General features: G+C 43.1%; 1 protein-coding gene and 1 non-coding gene across 11 annotated transcripts in view; one reads left to right on the forward strand and one right to left on the reverse strand.

Moving 5' to 3' along the window:
- ADD1 (adducin 1) overlaps positions 1-24116 on the forward strand; it is an 88800-nt gene that overhangs the window by 23818 nt on the left and 40866 nt on the right. For all 10 annotated transcript variants that reach the window (XM_065914542.1, XM_065914543.1, XM_065914538.1 and 7 more), the window contains 2 exons: positions 19667-19881; positions 23497-23659. In XM_065914542.1, coding sequence (XP_065770614.1) covers positions 19687-19881; positions 23497-23659 — 358 coding nt within the window. In that variant the 5' untranslated portion in view covers positions 19667-19686. The remainder of the gene's footprint in view (positions 1-19666; positions 19882-23496; positions 23660-24116) is intronic.
- LOC136153116 (U6 spliceosomal RNA) lies at positions 10144-10250 on the reverse strand. The gene has a single exon (XR_010660354.1). It is a non-coding gene; the product is annotated as a U6 spliceosomal RNA (small nuclear RNA).

Consider the following 24116-nt stretch of genomic DNA (forward strand, 5'->3'; position numbering starts at 1 on the left):
CAACCATCTCATCCTCTATTGTCCCCTTCTCCTCCTGCCTTCAATCTTCCCTAGCATCAGGGTCTTTTCCAGTGAGTCAGTTCTTTGCATCAGGTGGCCAAAGTATTGGGACTTCAACTTCAGCCTCAGTCCTTCCAATGAATATTCAGGACTGATTTCCTTTAGGATAGACCGGTTTAATCTCCTTGCAGTCCAAGACTCTCAAGAGTCTTCTCCAACACCACAGTTCAAAAGCATCAATTCTTCAGCGCTCAGCTTTCTTTATGGTCCAACTCTCACATCCATACATGACTACTGGAAAAACCATAGCCATGACTAGATGGACCTTTGTCAGCAAAGCAATAGCTCTACTTTTTAATATGCTGTCTAGGTTGGTCACAGCTTTTCTTCCCAGGAGCAAGCGTCTTTTAATTTCATGACTGTAGTTACCACCTGCACTGATTTTGGAGTCAAAGAAAATAAAGCCTCTCCTGTTTCCATTGTTTCCCCATCTATTTGCCACGAAGTGATAGGACTAGATGCCATGATCTTAGTTTTCTGAATGTTGAGTTTTATGCCAGCTTTTTCACTCGCCTATTTCACTTTCTTTAAGAGGCTCTTTAGTTCCTCTTTGCTTTCTACCATAATGGTGGTGTCATCTGCATATCTGAGATTATTGATATTATCCCAGCAATCTTGATTCCAGCTTGTGCTTCATCCAGCCCAGGATTTTGCATGATGTACTCTGCATAGAAGTTAAATAAGCAGGGTGACAGTATGCAGCATTGATATATTCCTTTCCCAATTTGGAAGCAGTCCATTGTTCCTTGTCTGGTTCTAACTGTTGGTTCTTGACCTGAATACAGATTCTTCTCAGGAGTCAGGTAAGATGGTCTGGTATTTACGTGTCTTTCAGAATTTTCCACAGTTTATTGTGACCCACATGGTCAAAGGCTTTAGTGTAGTCCATGAAGCAGAAGTACCCTTTTTGTATTTCTTTTTCTTGGGGATGGGTTTGATCACCACTTCCTGCACAATGTCACGAACCTCCGTCCACAGTTCTTCAGGAACTCTGTCCCTTAAATCTGTGTGTCATTTCCATTGTATAATCATTAAGGGATTTGATTTAGGTCATACCTGAATGGTCTAGTGGTTTTCCCCACTTTCTTCAATTTAAGTCTGAATTTGACAATAAGAAGTTCATGATCTGAGCCACAGTCAGCTTCCAGGACTTGTTTTTGCTGACTGTATAGAGCTTCTCCATCTTTGGCTGCAAACAGTATAATCAAATTGATTTCTTGTGATGTCCTTGTGTAGAGTGATCTCTTGTGTTGTTGGAGGAAGGTGTTTGCTATGACCAGTGGGTTCTCTTGGCAAAGCTCTGTTAGCCTTTGCCTTGCTGCATTTTGTACTCCAAGACCAAACTTGTTACTCCAGGTATCTCTTGACTTCCTACTTTTACATTCCAGTCCCCTATGATGAAAAGGACATCTTTTTTTGGTGTTAATTCTAGAAGGTCTTGTAGATCCATTCAACTTCAGCTTCTTCAGCATTACTGGTCGGGGCATAGACTTGGATTACTGTGATAGTGAATGGTTTGTCTTGGAAATGAACAGTGATCATTCTGTCATTTTTTAGTTTGCACCCAAGTACTGCATTTTGGACTCTCTTGTTGACTGTGAGGGCTACTCCATTTCTTTTCAGGTATTCTTGCCCACGGTAGTAGATATATTGGTCATCTGAGTTAAAATCACCTATTCTGGTCAATTTTAGTTCACTGAATCCTAAAATGTCGATGTTCACTCAAAAGTATGCTGCAGGTTTTCAGAATGTTCTGAACTGTTGTGTGGAAATCAGTTTGAGGTATTGTCACACTTTTGGGCTCTGAGGAGAATTGCCTCCCCTAAGTAAATGAAGCATGATTATTCATTTGAGGCTTGGGATTGAACAGTTGACTAAATGGACCATTTGTCTCCTTTATTAACCCCAGAAGGTCAGGCTGCAAGGCCAAGGTATAACATACTTGAGAAAGAACAGTTTATTTGTTCATTTCAAACCTGGGTCACATTCTGCTTAACAGTGATAGTATTGCTTGGCTAAGTGTCAATTCAAGGTGAAAACATTCTCATCTTAGGCTCGTGTTGTTAGTCTTTCCTTATGTGTTTAACTAGATTGCAGAGTGACTTCCTTCTGTTAGAAGTCTGCATAGAATTTTCTATACTCACATATGTCTGGTCAGCCTATGCTTCCTGACTTGCTTGGCTGGGCCTCTGGTACCGTAAGTCTAGAATTCTTTTCTTAATTCCTGACCTTGGGAGTTATCCTTGCTTGAGTTTCCAAAATCAGTCAGTTAGAGACAGATACAGCTTTAGTTTTGTCTACCAACTTTGGTAATTGACGTAATTCTTAGAAACATAATACCCAGGTAACTTGAAACATAAAACCCAGTTTGACACACAGATTGTTGGTTTGCAGCCTGGAATTTCCTTGTGAGTGGTGGACTGAGACTTGGAGTTTGTTTAGTTAACTGCTCCCCAGCGTCTCTTGGTCATATGTCAGTTTTGATTGAAAGGGGCAAAGTGATGACTTTTCTTACCGTCAGATGCCTCTGGAATCCAGACTTAGATTAGCATTGCCAGTCCAGAATGTGAGACCTGAGTGTGTATTTGTTCCTCAGTGTATATTTATTGAGGGCCTACTAGGTGTTAGCCTTGTGCAAACAGTAGTGAGTGAGAGAGGTAAGTCTCCTGCTCTCTGCAGAGGTTGCGTTCTAATAGGAGAGACAGTGAATTTCTGAAGGTAGCACCAATAACTGACACTTGGTGGGTTAGTATGTAGTTAGTTGGTCAGACAGTCATGCTAGACGTTTTGCACACATTATGAGGGGGTACGTTTGTTAGCCTCATTAGTTCAGATGTAGAAGGTGAGATCAGGGAAATTAAGAAATTTACCCAAGCTTACAGAGCCAGTTTGCCTTGGAAACTAACTGAGATCATTCTGTCATGATTGAGATTGCATCAAATACTGCTTTTCAGACTCTTGTTGATTATGAGGGCTACTCCATTTTTTCTAAGGAATTCTTGCCCATAGTAGTGGATGTAATGGTCATCTGAATTAAATTCACCCATTCCCGTCCATTTTAGTTCACTGATTCCATATCATTCAACATCCAAACCATTCCAACCATTCAACAGTAATCCAAGTCTATGCCCCAACCACTAATGCTGAAGAAGCTGAAGTTGACTGGTTCTGTGAAGACCTACAGGACCTTCTAGAACTAATGCCAGAAAACAATGTTCTCTTCATCAGAGGGGACTAGAATGCAAAAGTAGAAAATCAAGAGATACCTGGAGTATCAGGCACGTCTGGCCTTGGAGTGCAGAATGAAGCAGGGCAAAGGCTAACAGAGCTTTGCCAAGAGAACCCACTGGTCATAGCAAACACCTTCCTCCAACAACACAAGAGATCACTCTACACATGGACATCACCAGATGGTCAATACTGAAATCGGCTTGATCATATTCTTTGCAGCGAAGATGGAGATGCTGTATAGTTAGCAAAAACAAGACCGGGTGCTGACTGTGGCTCAGATCATGAACTCCTTATTTCCAAATTCAGACTTAAATTGAAGAAAGTATGGAAAACACTAGGCTAAGTATGACCTAGATCAAGTCACTTATTATACAGTGGAGGTCATGAATAGATTCAAGGGATTAGATCTGATAGAGTGCCTGAAGAACTGTGAATGGAAGTTTGTAACATTGTACAGGAGGTGGTGAGCAAAACCATCCCCAAGAAAAAGAAATGCAAGAAGACAAAGTGGTTGTCTGAGGAGGCCTTACAGATAGCTGGAAAGAAAAGCAAAAGGCAAAGGAGGAAGGGAATGATATACCCAACAGAATATAGACTTCCAAAGAATGGCACGGAGAGATAAGAAAGCATTCTTAAGTGAACAATGCAAAGAAATAGAGTAAAAGAATAGAATGGGAAAGCCTAGAGATATCTTCAAGAAAATGGAGATACCAAGGGAATAGGTCATGCAAGGATGGGCACAATAAAGAAGAGAAAAGGCAAGAACCTAACAGAAGCAGAAGAGATTAAGAAAAGGTGGCAAGAATACACACAAGAACTATACAGAAAAAGTATTAATGACCTGGATAACCATGATAGTGTGATAACTCACCTAGAGCCAAACATCCTGGAATATGAAGCAAAGTGGGCCTTAGGAAGCGTCACTTTGAACAAAGCTAGTGGAAGTGATGGAATTCCAGCTGAGCTATTTCAAATCCTAAAAGATGATGCTGTTAAAGTGCTGCACTCAATGTGCCAGCAAATTTGGAAAACTCAACAGTGGCCACAGGACTGGAAAAGGTCAGTTTTCATTCCAGTCCCAAAGAAAGGCAATCCCAAAGAATGCTCAAACTACCACACAATTGCATTCATCTCACACGCTAGCAGAGTAATGCTCAAAATCCTTCAAGCTAGGCTTCAACAGTACGTGAACTGAGAACTTCCAGATGTTCAAGCTGAATTAGAAAAGGCAGAGGAACCAGAGAAGAGATTGGCAACGTGCATTTTGATCATAGAAAAAGCAATGAATTCCAGAAAAATAACTGTTTCATTGACTATGCTAAAACATTTGACTATGTGGATCACAAGAAACTGGAAAATTCTTAGAGATGGGAATACCAGACCACCTTACATGCCTCCTGAGAAACTGTATGCAGTTCAAGTAGCAGCAGTTAGAACTAGATATGGAACAACTAACTCGTTCAAAATTGGGAAAAGAGTTTACCCTGCATATTTAAGTTATATGCAGAATACATCATGCGAAATGGTGGTCTGAATGAACCACAGACTGGAATCAAGATTGCTGGAAGAAATATCAATAACCTCAGATAGGCAGATGATACTGCTCTAATTGGCAGAAAGTGAAGAGGAACTGAAGAGCCTGTTGATGAGGGTAAAAGAGGAGCATGAAAAAGCTGGCTTAAAGCTCAACATTCAAAAAACCTAGGATCTGGGATGGGGAGGGAGATGGGAGAGAGGTTCATCTGGGAGGGGTCATATACATACCTGTGGGTGATTCACGTTGATGTTGGGCAGACCCAGCACAATTTTGTAAAGCAATTATCCTTCAATTTAAAAAATAAATAAATTTAAAATTAAAAAGAAATGAAAACGAAGATCATGGCATCTGGTCCCATCATTTCATGGCAAATAGAAGGGGGAAAAGTGGCAGCATTGGCAGATTTTATTTTCTTGGGCTCCAAAATCACTGTAGATGCTGACTGTAGCCATGAAATTAAGACTCTTGCTTCTTGGAAGAAATGCTATGACAAATCTAGACAGTGTATTAAAAAGTAGAGGCATCAGTCTGCTGACAAAGGTCTGTATAGTCAAAGCTATGATTTTTCCGGTAGTCATGTATGAATGCAAGTTGGATTATGAAGGAGGCTGAGCCCTGAGAATTGATGCTTCGAATTGTGGTGCTGGAGAAGACTCCCCCGCCCACCTTTTTTTTCCTTTTCTTCTTTGGAGAAGACTTTTGAGAGTCCCTTGGACAGCAAGGAGCTCAAACCAGTCAGCCCTAAAGGAAATCAACCCTGAATATTCATTGTTAGGACTGATGGCCAATCCTTTGCCCACCTGATGGGAAGAGCCGAGTCATATAAAGACCCTGATGCTGGGAAAGATTGAGGGCAGGAGAACGGACAACAGAGAATGAGATGGTTGGATGGCATCAATGACTGAATGGACATGAGTTTGAGCAAACTCAGGGAGATAGTGAAGGGCAGGAAGCCTGGCGTGCTGTTTGTCAGTCCATGGGGTCGTAAAGAGTCGGACCCAACTTAGCTGCTGGAACAACTGCAGAGCCAGTAAGTGCCTGAGCTGGAGTTTGAACTCAAGCAGTATAAGTCCAGAGTCCGCACTCTGAAAGCACCGATGAAGCCTTGAAAGGGAAGAAAACCCTGGGTGATCTGAGCGAGCTGGGAAGAGGGGCTGCTCTAAAGCTTGCAGGGAGGGAAACTTATCTCAAAACTGGGATGTGAGATTTGACCTTAAACCTGACTGATAGGAGTAAGGTGCTCAAAGTAGCTGAAGTAAATTTGTTCTCAGCAGAGAAGGGTCTAAAGGTTCTGAGGCAGGAAGGAGCTGCGTGTTTTTTGCAGAAGAAGGGAGGCCAGTTTATCTGGGACAAGGAGGCAAAAAGATTGCTGGGCCCTAGCTGGAAAGGTCCCTGCTGGCTGGTATCAGCAGTTCAGGTTTACTCAGGGACTGTGGGAAGTCACTGATAGGAATCAGGTAGGAGGAGGACCTGATTTGATTGTGTTTTTATGGAGAATGTGTTACAGGAGTTTGAGTCCAAGCAGGGAGGCTAGGCTGGGGGACGGTTAAGAGTTCTGTTTTGGACATGGGTATGAAAGGCCCTCCTAGTGTTAATATCTTTTTTTTGCTTATTTACCAAGATGTAACTGAAATATCTCAGTCCTTAGGGAGAATGATGATAAGCAGATTTAGTTTCATCCCCTTCTCCCACTCCCAAACAGAGCCACTCCTCACTCCTCGCCTGGCTCTAGCTGTTGCTGGAGTGCCTGTCGCGCTCACCACCTGTGATGTCACCTCTGGAGCCCTTCCTTAGTGTGGCCACTGACCTCCCCACCCCCATCCTCCAGTCCCCTGCCCACAGCACTGTGTAAGTTATTTATGTAGCTCACTTATTGCCTGGCCCCCTCTGCTAGTGTGTATGTTTCCTGAAGGCAGAAATCTCTGTTTTGTGTACTGAGTCTCCAAGCATCCAGATGAAGCTAACACAGTGCCTGGCCTGTGTTAGCCTCATGGTAGGAGCAAAAAACTAAGATCATGCCATGTGGTCCATCACTTCATGGCAAATAGTTGGGGGAAAAGTGGAAGCAGTGACAGATTTTATTTTCCTGGGCTCCAAAATCACTTCAGAGAGTGACTGCAGCCATGAAATTAAAAGATGCTTCCTCTGTGGGAAAAAAGATAGGAGAAACCTAGACAGCATAGTGAAAAGCAGAGGCATCCATCACTCTGCAAACAAAGGTCCGTATAGTCAAAGCTACGGTTTTTCCAGTAGTCATGTATCAATGTGAGAGTTGGACAATAAAGAAGGCTGAGTGCCAAAGACTTGATGCTTTCGAACTGTGATTGGAGAAGGCTCTTGAGAGTCCCTTGGACAGCAAGGAGATCCAACCAGTCCATCCTAAAGGAGATCAGCCCTGAATATTCATTGGAATGACTCATGCTGAAGCTGAAGCTCCAATACTTTGGCTACTTAATGCATAGAGTCGACTAATTGGAAAAGACCCTGATGCTGGGAAAGATTGAGGGCAGGAGGAGAAGGGGGTGACACAGGATGAGATGCTTAGATAGCATCGCCAGCTCAGTGGACATGAGTTTGAGCAAACTCCAGAAGAGGAGCCTGGCATGTTGCAGTCCATGGGGTTGCAAAGAGTTGGACACGGCTTAGTGACTGAACAAAAACAAAAGGAGCTCAGTAGGCGTTCATTGAGGATATCCTTCGGCTTCTACTTCAGTTGCATTTGAAAAGTTATTTCTGGGATCCGTCGCTTCTGTGGCCCAAATGTGGACGGAGCCTTTGAGAGTTTGAAATCTCCTTTCTACCTCAGTAGTGTCATGTTTGTTGAAATAGCACATTTTGATTAAATAAAGACTAATAAAATATATGCAGTTTGAGGCATAATTTTCCTTTGTTTCAATTGGTTTTGGCCATTTTTTCATATTATGATAAAATGAAAATTAGGCCATTTCATTCAGTTTAAGACCTTCATGATTTTCCCCTTTAAATATCATTTCTAATTTTTAAAGCCTTCAGAAGTATTTTGGATATTAACATAGGAAATTCCTATGGTGGTAATAACAGTGAGAAATTATACACACAAGAAAATATCTTTTAATATGTTTTTGAAACCAGTTGTAGTTGTGATAGACATCTGAAATTGATTTCAGTTATTTCTCACCAACAGTAAAAATCAAGCAAGCAAGAAGGAGTTTGGTGTTGTGGAGTGTCCATAAAACCTGACCAGGACACTTTGGGCCCAGCCTTGTCCAGTAATCATAGCTGTCCTGTAATGTGTGTCCACTGGCAGACACTGCTAAATACTCTCTAAGTAGCATTTCTGAGGAAACTGACGTTCAGAGAGAAGTTAAGCGACTTCAGAAGGTCAGGGTCCGGCAGCTAGCAGCGCAGTGGGCCTCCGGCTCGCCCTCAGCCTGACGTCAGACGCAGCAGGCTGTTCCTCTCTGCCTGTGATTCCCAGTGTGCCCAGGGCCGTCCGCTGCTGTCTCTGAGCCTCAGTTTTCCTAGCTCTCAAGTGAAGGGGTTAGATTTACACTACCACGGAGATCCTTGTAGCGTTGCGTCAGAAAGGCTCTCAGGGCCCTCAGGCCTGCTGTGCTGTTAGCGAGCACCTCCTGGGCATCAGACAGCAGTGTGAGACGCTTAGGCTGTGGACGTGTGGGAACCTGGTCAGCTCTCAGGATGGACAAGACGACGGTGTTTCCCTAGTAACTTAGACTTCAAGACCAGTGTGCTGAGTGCCCTGTTCTTCAGTAAACCTTGCCTGTCATTCCCTAAATGGGAAGGGAGGTTCTTCATATCCCCTTGATTCCTTATTCCTAAATGGGAAGGGAGGTTCTTCATATCCCCTTGATTCCTTATTGGATGAAATACCATGTTGTGCTTAGAGGTCAAGAACTCCATTGCTTTTGGTAAATTGGAAATATGCAGTGACTGCACAGTGGAGCCAGTACTGATTTAAAGAAATATTCAGTCATCAATGCTTCTGATGTGAACAGAATCATTTTGGAAGACTGATTGTGAGGAGCTGATTAACCTATCACCTGAAAGTCAGGATAGGGCCACCCTGCTAAAGTACTTAACAGTATATATCAGTTCAGTTCAGTTAAGTTGCTTAGTTGTGTCTGACTCTTTGCGACCCCATGGACCGCAGCACGCCAGGCTTCCCTGTCCATCACCAACTCCTGGGGTTTGCTCAAACTCCTGTCCATCGAGTCAATGATGCCATCCAACCATCTCACCCCCATTCGTCCTCTTTTCCTCCTGCCTTCAGTCTTTACCAGCATCAGGGTCTTTGCCAGTGAGTCAGTTCTTCGCATGAGGTAGTCAAAGTATTGCAGTTTCAGCTTCAGTGTCAGTCCTTCCAATGAACACCCAGGACTGATCTCCTTTAGGATAGACTGGTTTGATCTCCTTGCAGTCCAAGGGACTCTCAAGAGTCTTCTCCAGCACCACAGTTCAACAGCATCAGTTCTTTGGCGCTCAGCTTTATGGTCCAACTCTCACATCCATACATGACTATTGGAAAAACCATAGCTTTGACTAGATGGACCTTTGTTGGCAAAGTGATTTGTCAGCTTTTTAATATACTGTCTAGTTTTGTCATAGCTTTTCTTCCAAAGAGCAAGTGTCTTTTAATTTCATGGCTGTAGTCACCATCTGTTTCCACTGTTTCCCCGTCTATTTGCCATTAAGTGATGGGACCAGATGCCATGATCTTAGTTTTCTGAATGCTGAGTTTTAAGCCAGCTTTTTCAGTCTCTTTCACTTTCATCAAGGGGCTCTTTAACTCTTCTTCGCTTTCTGCCATAAGGGTGATGTTGTCTGCGTATCTGAGGTTACTGATATTTCTCCAGATGCCATGACCTGGTCATGGTCATTCAGATGTGACACTGAAAGATGAACTGCCCAGGTCATTAGGTGCCCAACAGACTATATATTAAACTATAAAACTTTAAGACAAATGTTTGATGTCATTATCCTGCTGGAAGTACAAGATACTGTGTATGCTGTTGATTATACCTTCAGGGATGGTTAGGATTTTATTTATGTGCTTTATGGTGTTTTATTTTAAAATTTTTATGAATTTAACTTTAAAAATGTATATTTGTACAATGAAGACTCTACTGGCTTTCTCTGTCCTCCATCTACCCAGATCCCTCCATTCCTTAAAAGTGCAAACCACCATCTTAAATTTCTAGTACATTTCTTCCTACATTTCTTTATGCAAATACAAGCAAATATGAATGTTTTTCTTATCCTTCCTCCAACCACAAGAGGTACTCTGTATACGTTGTTCTCTGTATATTGCTTTTTTTGAAAATATGAAACACTTTGCGAATTTGTGTGTTGTCCTTGCAGAGAGGCCACGCTAATCCTCTCTGTATCGTTCCAGTTGTAGTATATGTGCTGATGCAGTGAGCCCTGGACCTTGCTTTTGTTCACTTAATAGTATATCCTTATTTTTGTGAAATTGAGGCCATCTAAGAATTTGTGTGCTCATAATTGTTTCATAGCATAAAGGGTTTTCAGTCTCCCATCAGCTGATATAAATATTAATACTTTTCAGAGAATAAACCTTTGGCAGATTTTTATTTAGACTAATTCTTGTGATTTTAAATACTTCCTGCCTAGCTCCAAAGTGGAAAACCGGACACCATTTTCAGAAGTCCCAGAATTGATAAAGCAGCTCATATTCCAGCTTTTGTGTGTACAGAATATGTATATCTTAGCATTCTCCGTAGTTTTGTTGTTCTCAGTTTATTAGTCTTGGCTGGGTAATGCCTTCAAAGCTTTCTTTTATCATTTGTCTTCCACAGAACCAATTACTTCACAAATAGGGACATTTAGTTACTGACCATTAAATTCTGAAAAAGCTGCTTGCTTGTTTTTGTGGTGTTTTAATCTTCCTTACTTACAGCCCTGCCAGGCTTTGCTACCTTCCTCCTCCTTCCCAGAAAAATAGACAAAAAATCTTACTCAGGCTCTCACATAGTAAGCTGCCCTCATGGACTGAAATTGAGAAAATGTTTTGTTTCAGTTAAACTGTAAATTTTGAAAGTCATTGCTTCAGGAAAAATATAGCTAAAAAAATGAAAATAGTAAAGTAATTAAAGGACAGTTAACAGTATCATGAAGGGACTAAAATAGAGAAAGTGGTTGACGTGGTCAGAGGATAAAATTGAATTCTCCTTTTTTTTCTGCATGTGTTCTGGGCATGAACATCTCAGAATGCGTGCATCGGTATAGTAACTGTGGTGGAGATCCTCCTGTGAAGGGATAGTTATTTGCTAATTTGTGAGATACCTGGGAGGTAGTGAAGGACAGGGAAGCCTGGTGTGCTGCAGCCCATGGGGTCGCATAGAGTTGTACATGACTTAGCAACTTAACAACAGCAACACATAAAATTATTTCCCCCAGATTCCTCTCATGAAATCTGAATCGTAGTTTCCTTTGTGAAGTTACTTCTTGAAAGCACTTACGAGTCTCCTGGCTAATATTTGCTCACGTGCTATCTGAAAGTGATGGGTATTACTTCAGGTGGTGTTTTTTTGCTTGTTTGCATGAGTTTTGTGAGTTTAGTAATTTAGTGAATTTAGCAGAGTTTTGTGAAATTAGTAATGGAAAATGGTTTTATATTCCGTTCACTCTTCGCCCTCTTCGCAGGTTTTTGAGGCCTGTTGTGTGGTCGTCGGTGGGGGAGGCAGTGCTGGGTTAGGCTCCACCGTGCTGCCTGCCCTTGGCCAGTGTCCACCTTTCGACTTCGTGTGTGGCAGTTGTGGGTAAGCGTGGCATTTGGAACCGGTGGTCTTGGGTACAGGTTCTGAGTGGCCGTTTACTTATCGTGAGGCCTCAGGAACTCACAAGTCAGGAGCTCTTGAGGGTTGTCGGAGTGAACTAGTCTCTGTGGAGGCGTGTGCTCTGCAGTGTCCTGTGGCGCTGTCCTCAGCCAGTCCATGCACTGGTCGCTCTGCTCTTCCCTCGCATTTTCCTCAGCTGGATTTGGGGAATATTTGGTATGGAGTTTGTGAGTCATGGAGATGATGACGAGCCTCTATCCTATTTTATTGTTTTTTTCCCTTAGGTGCTTTCAGATACATTTTCTCATTTAACCATTAGGTTAAGGTATTTTTACTGCATAGGAGAGGACTTCCAAAGTGTTGACATTATACGGTGGAACGAGTGGGACTAACCACTGATACCTAGCCCAGGGGTCTGTCCTCTGCCCATTACTGACCATAGACAGAGGAATCCTCTCCTCAGCACAGAAAGCCTGTTTAGTAGAAGCAATAAGAGTGCAATCTCTAAACCATAGTCTTAATTTTAGTCTTGCTTTTCCACCATGGCTGTGTAACCTTCAGCAAGTAATTGGAATCTCTGTAATACACCAAAAAATTGATTAAATGCTACAGTAAAGGAAAACAGCAGCTATATAACTGTAAAAATGTTATAAAGTGTGGAAGATTTAAGCTGGGAACCTGTTAAATCATTCATCCTAAAGGAGAGAAGAAGCAAGAGGGCCCACCCATATAGTTCCTCATTGGCAGGAGCACGAGAGTAGGCAGCTCAGCTAGGAAGCACTGCTTTGATTCAATTTTACCTTTTCATTTTTTTCTAATTTGAGCTTGTTGGACACGTGAGGGTGAGAGGTAATGTGTGGTAGTGTTAAAAACAGGTGCCTTGGTGCCAGGCAGCCTGAGTTAAGATCCTAGTAACCCTGCTATAGGCTCTTCACTGCTTTGTGCCTCTCAGTTTCCTTATCTGTAGGGAAAATGAATTAGTACACGTGAAAATGAGTTTTAGAGCAGTAATTACCACTTAATAAGCAGGGCTTATCTTGAACTTTTGAGCAGTTCCGTCTCCAGGGGAACATCTGGAGACCCAGGAATAGAAGGGATCCGATCAGAGTACTTAAAGGCTTTCAGTGAGCCGCGCGGCCCCAGGCAGGGCACACAACCTCCTGAAGCTGTGAAGGGGAGTCTTAAACACAAGGTAGGTGTCCTTTGTGGGGTGTGGACCAGTAGTAACATAGGCAGTGAGAGGTGTAACTCGCTGTGGTGGTGTTCTGTTTTACTTGGGAGGGGGCTCCAGTGCTGGGCCCCTTTGTCAGGAGATGTTAGAGCTTCCCCTTTCATGGCCTGGCTGAGCACCCCTTCCACAATGGAAGGTTTCTGAGAATTTGGGATGAATTTCTGATGGGGACTTCTTTGTCCCTTCTTTCCCACCAAGGCGCCGGACAGGGTGTGGACTGTCTCTGCTGCACTGTTCACAGCGCTTTGCCTGGGCTCAGCCTTCAGTGTTAGCTCTGCCAAACTTGTTTAAAGTCTTGTCGTTCTTTCCAGCTAAGGCTCCACTTGTTTTTGTTTTCTTTTATGCTTTTTTCCTGGCTTTATTGAGGTATATTTGTCTGTAATATGTTTATTATTATTTTTTTTGTGATATGTTTAAAGTATACACCGTGATGATTTGATGTGTGTGTGCATTGTGACATGATTCCCACGATCCAGTTATTTAACATGTACATCACCTCACCTAGCTGCTTACCCCCTCCCTTTTTTTTTGGTGAGACCAGTTTCTGTTTAATTGAGTGTGTCCTGTTTCATTCTGGGCGCAGACCTTACGGAGCCCTCCCAGAGATGTTCATTCACCAAGTGACTGCCTCCTGCCCCAAGCCAACCTGGAAGTACCACGTAGCTCTGAAAGCATCTCTCCTGTGACGCTTTCCTGGCGGCCCAGTGTCCCGGGACTGCCGTGAACAGTCCCGCAGGCTGGGTGACTTGAACCAGGAGGTCATCGTCTCAGTTCTGGACCCCAGACGTGCCCGGTCAGGGTGTCGGCAGGGCAGGTTCCTTCTGAGACGGTGAGGGGGCCTCTGCGCGTGGCCTTCCGCCTGTGGGCCTGTCTGTGTCCCGGGGTCCTGCCTGCACAAGGACGCCAGTCAGACTGAGGCGGGGGTGGATGGGCCCCAGGCTGAGGGGCCGGAGTTCCTCCCCTGTGGACAGACATTCCAAAGTAGCGAGAGGGAGGAGAGCTGAGGCCTGTCCAGAGAAGAGAGAGACCACATATCCCTCCTTCTTGAAGTCAGGGAGACCTCCCTGACTGCACATGCCCGGAAAGGCTCCTCTGAGGTCCAAAAGGGAGGGGGCCTCCCCTCTACAGTAAGCGATGTCAGCCTACCCACAGGCCGCTTTGCTGAAATTTACCTGGATTGAGAGATGCTCTCGCACGTGGGAGGACCCAAAGATAAACCAAGTATGAACTCAGAACCAGGCAAAGCGAGATGATTGGCCAAAGGAAACCCAGGAGAAATGCCCCCATAAAAGTGACTCAAGCTCTTATCAGGGCCTGACTGTCTCTCTGAACCCGCCCGTGTGTCTACCCATGCGTACTCTTTTTCTCCTAATAAACACTTTACTTGTCTCACTACCCTCTGTCTCTGTGTGGAAATTCATTTCTACACAGCTGACAGGCCAGGGCCTCATCACTGGCCACTGGTCCGTGGTGGTCTACAGGTTAGGATTCAGTGCCATCACTGCTGTGGTCTAACCTCAATCTCTGGCTGGGAACCAAAACCCTGCTTCAGGCCACTGCTGGCTGAGGCCACCCGAGATCAGTATTGAGATCAGTAGCGGATTCGGGACTCACTCTGTTCCAGTATGACGTAGTCTTAACTAACTCTGTCTGCAGTGACCTGTGTCCAGGTAAGGTTACATTCGGAGGAGCTGGGAGTTAAGGCTTCAGCATGAGTTTAGGGGCATATGATGCAACTCCTAACACCCTAGCTCTGCCTTTCTACCTCCCCTGACACTTTTGCCCTGCTGACACCTGAGTAGATTTCTCATGGCTTGAAGGGTATTTAGTTACATTTATTTGTCTGTAATCTGCTCATTTTGTTACTTTCTCTCTCTGGTGCCTTGCACCTGATGTGGAAAGCAGCTCTGATGAGATGTATGAAGCATCAGGAGTTAGTGGATGTGAAGGAGGAAACTGCAGAGAGAGATATCGCTTTCCTTGTTTCCTGTTGACAGTTCCAAAGGCTGTCTGCAGTTGCGGGTGAGGGGGCCACAGACACCAGCAGAGACTGCCGCTGTTATTACCACTTGAGCATGTTTGCTACCTCCAGGTTTATTTTCCTTGTCTTTATGCTTTCTGAGCTCATTTTAAGAACAGTTAGAGACTGAAAAGACCCTCTGGGTCTTCTAGCATTCGATTTACCTAGAAAATTTTGTTCATGGCCACCTTCTTGTTTCAGCCTTTGCTTTGAGTATTCTTTTTTTAGGAATTCAAAAGTAAATCATGTGAATGGTTGGAATAGTTCTCAAAATGTCTGTGCCAGAAGGGAGATGCCAAGAAATTAATTGAATCTACCCCCAGAGCTTTAGAATTAGCTCATTAGATGTTTTAGAAATGCAAAAATGTGTTTGGTTTCTAATCTGAGGTTTAGTTACACATTAGTGTGGGTGAATCATACTGGAGCTGGAACACCTTTGGTACAAAAGAATATTCCAGGGCACGCTTTCTGTTATTTCCTGAATAAATAACATTCTTGGCAGAGTGGTTAGATGGGATGTTATTAGAAAAGGAAAGTTAATCTTAAAGTATCTTTTTATTCCAATATCAGTCATGTCTGTGTGAAAGAATGCTGAAATGTGCTCATCTGAAGGCAGACGGAGAGCAGCTTACGTAAGATCTGGAGGCGCTTTAAGAGCATTTCAGACTCACGTGGAATAGAACAGTATAGTGAACTCTGTTATCCTTCATCCGGTCTCAGCAGTTACTAACTCATGGCCAGTATTGTTTATTTTGTGTAGCCCTTACTCTCCCTGTATCCCATGCATGGTTTAGGCAAATTCCATATGTCGTCATTTTGTTTGTAAACATTTCTGTATGTATCTAATATAACCATAATATGAGACCTAAAGTAAACAGTAATTACTTAAAGCTATCCAATTCCTGTTATTGTTCAAATTTCTAATTGTCTCGAATGTAATTTTTGGATTTTTATTTTACACTTTATTTGAAGCAAGATCTGGTGAAGATCCTCCTGAGACCTTGTCAGGTTTTAAGTAGGGGGGTGAATAACATGCTCTGGTTTACATTTTGAAACTGTCTGGAAAAAAAAAAAAAAGAAACTCTCTGTACTCACTATGAAAAATGGGTTGGTGGGGGCAATGTTAAAGAGACGGGCAGTAGGGAAGCTAATGAGGAGGCTAGTGTGTGTCCAGGAGGTGAGTGCTAATTATCTAGGTTAGAATGATGTGGTAGAGATGGGGAGAAGTGGATGAATATGAAGTGTCCTGTGGGCAGGCCACACTTGTCTCCATGGTTCATCCAGACTTTTGGATTCTGTTGGGTGTGTATGTTTGTTTATTTGAAAGTATTGTTCTCAGATTTCATTGATTGGGGTATTAACATTTTAAGATTGGTGAAATCTTAAAATATTTACACAGGTTAAATTATAGCAACTTTATATATATAACATTGTGATGGGGAACATTATCCTTAGAGGAGCATTAATCTCCACTTCTTTTGAATCAGTTTATTCAGCTTATTTGCCATTGTATCATCTTTTCTATGTGTAACTACAGTGATAATATTGACAACTTTATGTAGTAGAATGGGAAATTATAGTTTTTCACTTAAACATGTTATATAATCTCAGGTACATTATGCTAAAGAATATTCATTGTTTCATAGTACTGTATTGAACAGATTACATTACAACCATTGATGTATTGTTGGACACTGATCTTTTTAAACTATTTAAAAATTATCCTAATGTTTCAGGAAGTTTTTTTCATCTGTATATTTTCCATTTCTTTTTAAAAAATTTGGGTTAAGTAATGACTTCTTCATAGAAATTTTCCTAGAAAAATTTGCTGTCTTAACACACGCTTAAAAACTACATCAATGAAACTTGAAGCTATAATTGATAAAAAAACAAACACAGGTTTTGTAGTTTAAAAGTGGAATTATGTTTATTCTTGTTTATTGGACTTAGAATATGTATATTTTGACTTAAGTTTATAGACTTCCTTATTGAAGGAATGGAGCACATGTATATTTGGTCTTCAGTTTTTTATCTTATCCCATTCACGTAGCAATTTGTAATAAATTGAAAGCAATCTCTGCCTTATCTTTAACATGTTGGTTTTGCAAAGATTCTTTTCTTTCAGTCAGCTCTGGGAACCAGGAAGCAGCTGTAGTTGCCACTAAAATGTTCCCCTAATGAAGAAATGCCAGATAACCATGAATAATATTTTGTTTTTTGGGTCCTTCTTATAGAACAAACTAGGTTAAACAGATGAAACAAACATTTTAAAGGATATGTTCAGAGAAGGGTAGGTTTTTAGGCCATTGGTTCCCTTATTATGTTTATTGTCTTTTAGTCAGTTTTTTTATACTTTGAAGTCCTCAAAATAGTGTTACTTTAAGTATGCTGTCCTATCTTTAGATTTCAGAAAAGCAGTATCAAAATTGACCTTTCTCTTTAAAAAAAGATGTTTTCTTCAACTGGTTATTCTTTAAAGACTTACTATTCAAATTGTGGTCTAAGTCGGGCATGACTGAGCGACTAACACACACATTCAAATTGTGGTCCAAGTTCATTGGCATTGGTGTCACTAGGAAGCTCATGGACATGCAGGATCTCAGGCTCTGTCTCATGCTATGACTTTGTATCCTAACGTGATTCTTAGGCGATTCACATGCACATTAAAAAGCTAACAATGCCAGCCCCAGATTTCCTAGACTGAGTCCTCCTGTTCAAGGCATCTGTGCCCTCAGATCCACCCCTTGCCGTCCCTTCAGGGACATTGTTTTCCCTCCCTGTGGTCATCATCATCAATTACAGTACACCTTAGAGGTTACAAACACGGGCTCTGCAGCCAGGGGTCCTGCATCAGAACTGAGCCCTGCTGGCCTCCCAGCTGAGTGACCTGTAAAGTGAGGACAGTAGTATATTAACAGACAGGGGAGACATGAGGGTCAAATACAATTAAAGAACAGTGTCTCACTTGTAGTTCTGGCTGCTTTCATTCTCCTTCCCCTTATCACGAACATTATTTTAGATATCTGTTGCATCATAACAAACTGTTCCAGGACTTTGCAACTTAAAATCACTGCTTTATTATTCATATTTCATGATCTTGTGGGTCAGGAATTGAGGCTCAACTGGTAGTTCTGTTCATTGTGGCATCTATTGAGGTTGCTTGGTGACTTTCAAGTTTTTGAAGTAAGTAAGTTGTATATTCTAGATGTAAATATTTTCTCAGATGTATGATTTGTAAATTTTCCCCCATTTTATGGGTTGTCTTTTCACTTTATGCATCCTTTGAAGCACAAATAGTTTTAATTTTTAGGAAGGCCAGTTTATGTTTTTTTTCTTTCTTTTGTTGCTCTCGTTTAGGTGTCATATAAGACTGCCTAACCCAGGGTCTCAAAGATTTAGTCACTTTCTTGTAAGAATTCTATAGTTTTTGCTGTTACATTTAGATCTGTGTTCCATTTGGAATGAATTTTTCTATATAGTGTAAGAAAGGGGCACTGCTCACTTTTTTAGTTGCTGATTTAATCACATTTTTAAATCCCCACTTTGCTTAGCCTCTGTGGCTTGAGGAACTGTTGCTCGCTCACTCTCCATTAAAACTCTGCCTGTGGGTTCTGAGATTATTTCCTTTTTAATTTATACAGAAATTTTAATTTACATACCTGCTATATGCTGAAAACTGGATGCTGGTTCTGCTGCCTCTCCTTTTTTAGTTGTAATTTTTTTAATTTTTGACTGGGCTAGGTCTTCATTACTGCACGGACTTTCTCTAGTTGTGGCTTGCGGGTGCTACTCTCTTGTTGGGGAGTGTGGGCTCTAGGGCGTATGGGATTCAGTAGTTGCACTTTTCAAGCTCCAGACCCCTGGCTCAGTAGTGGTGGAGCACGGGCTTAGTTGTTCCACGGCATGTGGGATCTTCCTGGAACAGGGATTGAACCATATCTCCTGCATTGGCAGGGAGATTCTGTACCGCTGAGCCAGTGGGTTATAGAAGCAGAATAGAAATTGAACTGTTTGTATGATTAGTAAAGGTGCTGTTTAGAGGCTTAGTAGTTAAAAGATGAATATTAAATTATGCATTCAAACAGCATTTCAAATAAAAGATTGGGATAAAAAGAGTGTAAGTAGTAAGTAGCTGTATATATGGTAATATTTATAAATATAGTAAGTAGCTATATTAACAAACTGTTAAATGAGCTATTTGGGCATCTTTTCAGGTTACTCACCAATTCAAGGGCATATTGACATTTTCAGAGCCTGACGTTACTGTTCTTTGAATTGAGAAGGTGGTGTTGGTGAGCATTTCCCATTTCTGTGAATACAGATGTATAAGCAGCTTCCCTGACCTGTGTGGAAAATCCTTTGCAGAGTCGCCACCAGTACTTTTTGGGGAAAATGTCAGGAATCAAATGTCTCTGGAAATGGACTGTGCTACTATTAGAAGATCTTGTCTGTCTGGGACAATGTGGTGACTTTTATCTTGGGGTCAAAATTTTAATATCTAAAGAGCTTGTCAGAGGATATAGTAGCTTTGTTAGGTTGTTCTGTTGTCTGCTGAAGAACAGTGGTAAGGACAAAACTGCCCTTGGTTGGTGGAAGGGTGGCAGTTGGTGGCCAGCCACGTGCCTGAGAAGCCATGAGGAAGTACTGCCCGTCGTGGCTGTGCCTGGTGGATCGATTAGGGCGTCCTCGTGCTGGAGACTGTGTGTATCAGACTGATGTGCTGATGGCATCATGAAACGCTGCTGGGCATGTATACAAAAACAGTACTTTCTTTTGCTTTGATTCTGTAGGAACCTAGAAGGATTGTGCGATGAATGGTGACACTCGGGCTGCAGTGGTGACCTCACCACCCCCGACCACAGCCCCTCACAAAGAGAGGTATTTCGACAGAGTGGATGAGAACAATCCAGAATACTTGCGAGAGAGGAACATGGCACCAGACCTTCGCCAGGACTTCAACATGATGGAGCAAAAAAAGAGGGTGTCCATGATTCTGCAAAGTCCCGTAAGAGAAGCTTTTTCTTTGATCCTGGGTCCTCTGTCTGCTTCCGCTTCTTCAGCTTGTCTGCTCTGTTGTGTTTTTACAGTCTCTTTATCTTAGCACAGGAATGAGTGTCTTGTGTATGTATGTGTATGACTGTTGAAGAGTTAAGTTTAGTTCAAGTCATCAGACAAAGCAAATGAAAAAGCTTCAATATCATAAAAGATAGGAGATGTTTATTTCTCCTTTTTATACTCCCTCTGCTTTTCCAGGAAGTCTGTATATATATTGGGACCATTTAAAAATTACTCTTTCCTCCAAAACACCTAGCTCCGTGCTAGGCATTTAATAGGCCTTAGCAGTATCTGATTGTTGATTGGTTTTACCTTTAATTATGGTTGGCATGTGGGCCACAGTCATGCCCAACTAACTGTCTCCTATTCGCATCTTCAGGTAAAGTAGTGCTGTTTTCATTACAAAACATATGCGTTGGGGGGCCTGGCTGCTCGCCATTCAAAAGCCAATAAGCAGGCCAGGTTGGTGGAGAGGAAAGTTTGCTTTATATCAGATGCCAGCAACTGATGGGGTGAGTGGTGGACATCTGTCCAAAGGCTGACTCCCTCCTTTGGAGTCCCCCTCCCACCCCTGCACTGCCCCCCACAAGCAGGGGATGAGAGCTTTTATAGAGTGAGGGGGAGGTTATATGCAGAACCAACACAGTCATCTCTATAACAGTCATCTTCCAGTTGGTCATCAGTGGTCTGACTAGCATCATCTTGGTTGTTTTAGGTACAATTAATCTTCAGTTCTGGGGTACACTTGTTCCCATTTCTTTGTGGTCACTTCTTGAAATTGTGGCGGCTCATGTCCTGGGTACAGCCTGGTTATCGTGTAGTTAACTTCTCCACCTGGGGTTATAGTATCTGTAAGACAGCTCACAGGATATGGCTCAGAATACTATCTACAACCCTTGAGAAACAACTAAAGGTCCTTGACTATGCTTAATGACTATATTGTTATTATTTAGTCTCCTTTGACTATTTTCCTTTGTTTTAGCATTTCTCACTTCTCTGATTAAACTTATTCTTTGGCTAAAGTTTTCCACAGGCCAAAGGCAGAGGACATGGTGGAAGGGCAAGGACCATACGGTCCTGCTCCGTTTCATTTTCATAGTTTGCTCATGTTGATGATGCTGCGTTTGTGTGTGTGTCACTCATTTTATCATTTTAATCCATTGTTTTATTTCCTTGATATTTGAGGTGTCACTTGGCAGATAACTCACTGAGTTTTTTTTAATATGTTGATCATCTCTCTCTGCAAGGAATTGGGCATTTAGCAATAAACAAGGCATGTAAAGCTTACGTGTTTTATTGTTCTTATTCATATATCATTCCTCAGTAATGTAGCTTATAATAAAGTACACACCTTGGTGAACTGTGACATATGTGTCACACCTGTGTAAGCACCCAGAGTGAGCCTCAGACTTGACATTCTAGTTGAAGGAGATAACTAAGGAACAACGAACGTAGCACAGTGCAGGAAACAGTTGGATGATTAGATTGTGTGTGACTGTGGTTAGAACAGGCCTCTCTGAGAAAGGAACTTGGAACTCTGAATGACAGGAAAGAGCCAGCCTGCAGGGATGGGGAGAAGCATTCCAGGTTGAGGGAGCAGCAGACTTGACATTCCTAGGATAGGAGTGAGCTTGGAGAGTGGAAGGGCAGCCCGTGTGGTTTGGGCACAGGAAGCGGGAGGCGGGGCGGGGCGGCGGGGCTGGGGGGAGGCGGGCGCAGGCCCTAGGGGGCCTGAAGCTCAGCTCACAAGTCTGTCTGCCTTCAGAGCACAGCAGGGGGTCACTGGAGGGCTGCCGGTGGGCGCGGCACTCTGCAGTCCAAGTCCTTCTGGGCTGGTAGAGAGAGCATCGTACAGGACGAGAGAGGACGCTGTCTTCAAACAGGAGGTCTGGTGGCCTGGCCAGGGCAGTGGTGGTGGAGGCGGAGAGAGGTAGGCTCCTTTGTGTTTTATTTCGAAGGTAGGATAAGTAGGACTTGCTGATGGACATGGAGGAAGAGCTGAGAGAGGGAAAAAAAGAATCAGGACAACATCTAGACCTGGCTTGAGCAGTTTTCCCGTGTAAAAGCAGTAAGTAACTAGGTGAAAATCACTGAGGAGAGAGTGAAGAAACTAAACTTTCAACATCAGGTGTGTGCCAGGCACTGTGCCGGGCACCAGGGATATTGAGAGCACAGTCAGTGTCAGAATGCCGCTGACCCACGTGCCCTGTGGGATCCGGAAAGAGAAGGACACTAGAGAACAGGCTGGTAAGTGTGGAGGTCCCTGGGTAGCATGTACCCAGAGTTGGTGTTTGGGGTTTAGGAGCTTGGATTGTTACGAGCTGCAGCCAGGGGTGGGAAGGCCCTCTCTGTGGGTGCGGCTGCCAGCAGTTGGGAGCTGTGAGAGGGAATCTGTGAAGTTGCCTTCAGGATTCTCTGTTCTGCATGGAGTAACCAGGGGAGTCATCTGCTCAGAGTGGGCACGTGGAGTGGTGTAGAGAAGGCAAGAGGAGTAGATGAGGGAGGTGGTAAGAGAAGCTGGGAATGCACTCGGAAGGGTGCACTCAGGCCAGTGCTCAGGAATAGAAAGGGTGGAGAGTTGAACTTACCTGGGGCTGGGATTTTGCCAGATGAAATGGCAGGGAGGCAGAGCTGTAAGCAAGGTCGTGCTTAGAGTGTTAAACCAAAGGCCTCAGCTGAGTGAGGGGGACGATGCCGGCTCGCCATGAGATCTTAGGACCACGATGGGGTTGAGGGGCGGGTGAGCTGGACGCTGGGAGAGGGTGTGTGGAGAACACGTGCTTGGGTGAGGGTGGAAATAGGAGGCCCCAGTGAACTGAATGACTTGGGCACTGGGGAGAGGCCATCAGAGGACTGAGAGGTGGGAGTGTGGCTGCTGAACCGTCTGGAGTCAGGACCGAGCCAGCAGACAAGGTCATTGCTGGTGACTGCTTGCTGGGAGCAGGGTCTGGGGTTCAGGTGGCTGTTTCCAGGCTCCCTGGTCATTGCTGAGCTCGGCCCCGTATTGCACACATGGGTCATCCGGAATGCTGCTGAGACAGAGGGTTGGTCCCTTGTACTTTTTGCATTTCCCTTACTAAGTTTTAAGTTCTTTGATGGCAAAGCAGTTGTGTGTGTGTGTGTGTGTTTCCTGGTATCTGTTTGTCCTCAGTGCCTAGTGTCATTTAATTTTTTGGCCTTTCATGTTGAATGTGTGCATAGAATTCCATTATAAGGTGACTGAGTGTATTTAATCAGTTCTCTTCTGTTTAAAATGTAGACTGTTAACTCTTTTCCCTTTTATTGGTAATGCTGGAATGAACATCCTTACGAATAAATCTTTGAGCACATCTCTGATTAGTTCTTTAGAAATGATTCCTAGGAATAAAATGTTTATTCAGATTGTTTAGCTTTTAGCATGTTAAATTACTTTCCAAAAAGAATGCACTAGTTTATGTTTCAAGTAGTGATGTATGAGAATATCCATTTGCCTTTGCAGCAGTTGATGAAAACAAACAAAAAAAGTTGGTCTGTGTGATAGTTACCATTGCCTTGTGTCTTATTGTTTTAATTTGCCTTTTATTAGGCTTTCTGTGAAGAATTGGAATCAATGATACAGGAACAGTTCAAGAAGGGGAAGAATCCCACAGGCCTGTTGGCATTGCAGCAGATTGCAGATTTCATGACCACAAACGTACCCAGTGTCTACCCGGCAGCTCCGCAGGGGGGAATGGCGGCCTTGAACATGAGTGAGTAGTCTCTGACTGTACGCATGCTCTGCCGTTTTCCGGGTCGGATTTCCTAGCTCTGTTACGGGAAATAGATGAGCACACGTGGTGTAACACATGGAACTGAGCTTTGTTTTTCTTCTTAAATTGAACTTTAGCTATAGTAAAAGATAGGCCTAAAAACATCTTGACTCTGTGTTAGTTGCTCAGTCATGTCTGACTCTTTTTCGACCCCGTGGTCTTTAGCCCACCAGACTTCTCTGTCCATGGAATTCTCCAGGCAAGAACACTGGAGTAGGTTGCCATTTCCTTCTCCAAGGGATCTTCCCGACCCAGGGATCAAACCTGGGTCTCCTGCACTGCAGGCAGTCTTTACCGACTGAGCCATCAGCCAGACTGTAGAGGGCTCCTTTTGTTATGAGCCAGTGACTGTTATTTCTTAGGCAGATGACTTTTTATTAATATGTGGCTTCTCAGA

This window comes from Muntiacus reevesi, chromosome 22 (genome assembly GCF_963930625.1).
Source record: "Muntiacus reevesi chromosome 22, mMunRee1.1, whole genome shotgun sequence".
In the NCBI taxonomy this organism is placed as follows: domain Eukaryota; kingdom Metazoa; phylum Chordata; class Mammalia; order Artiodactyla; family Cervidae; genus Muntiacus; species Muntiacus reevesi.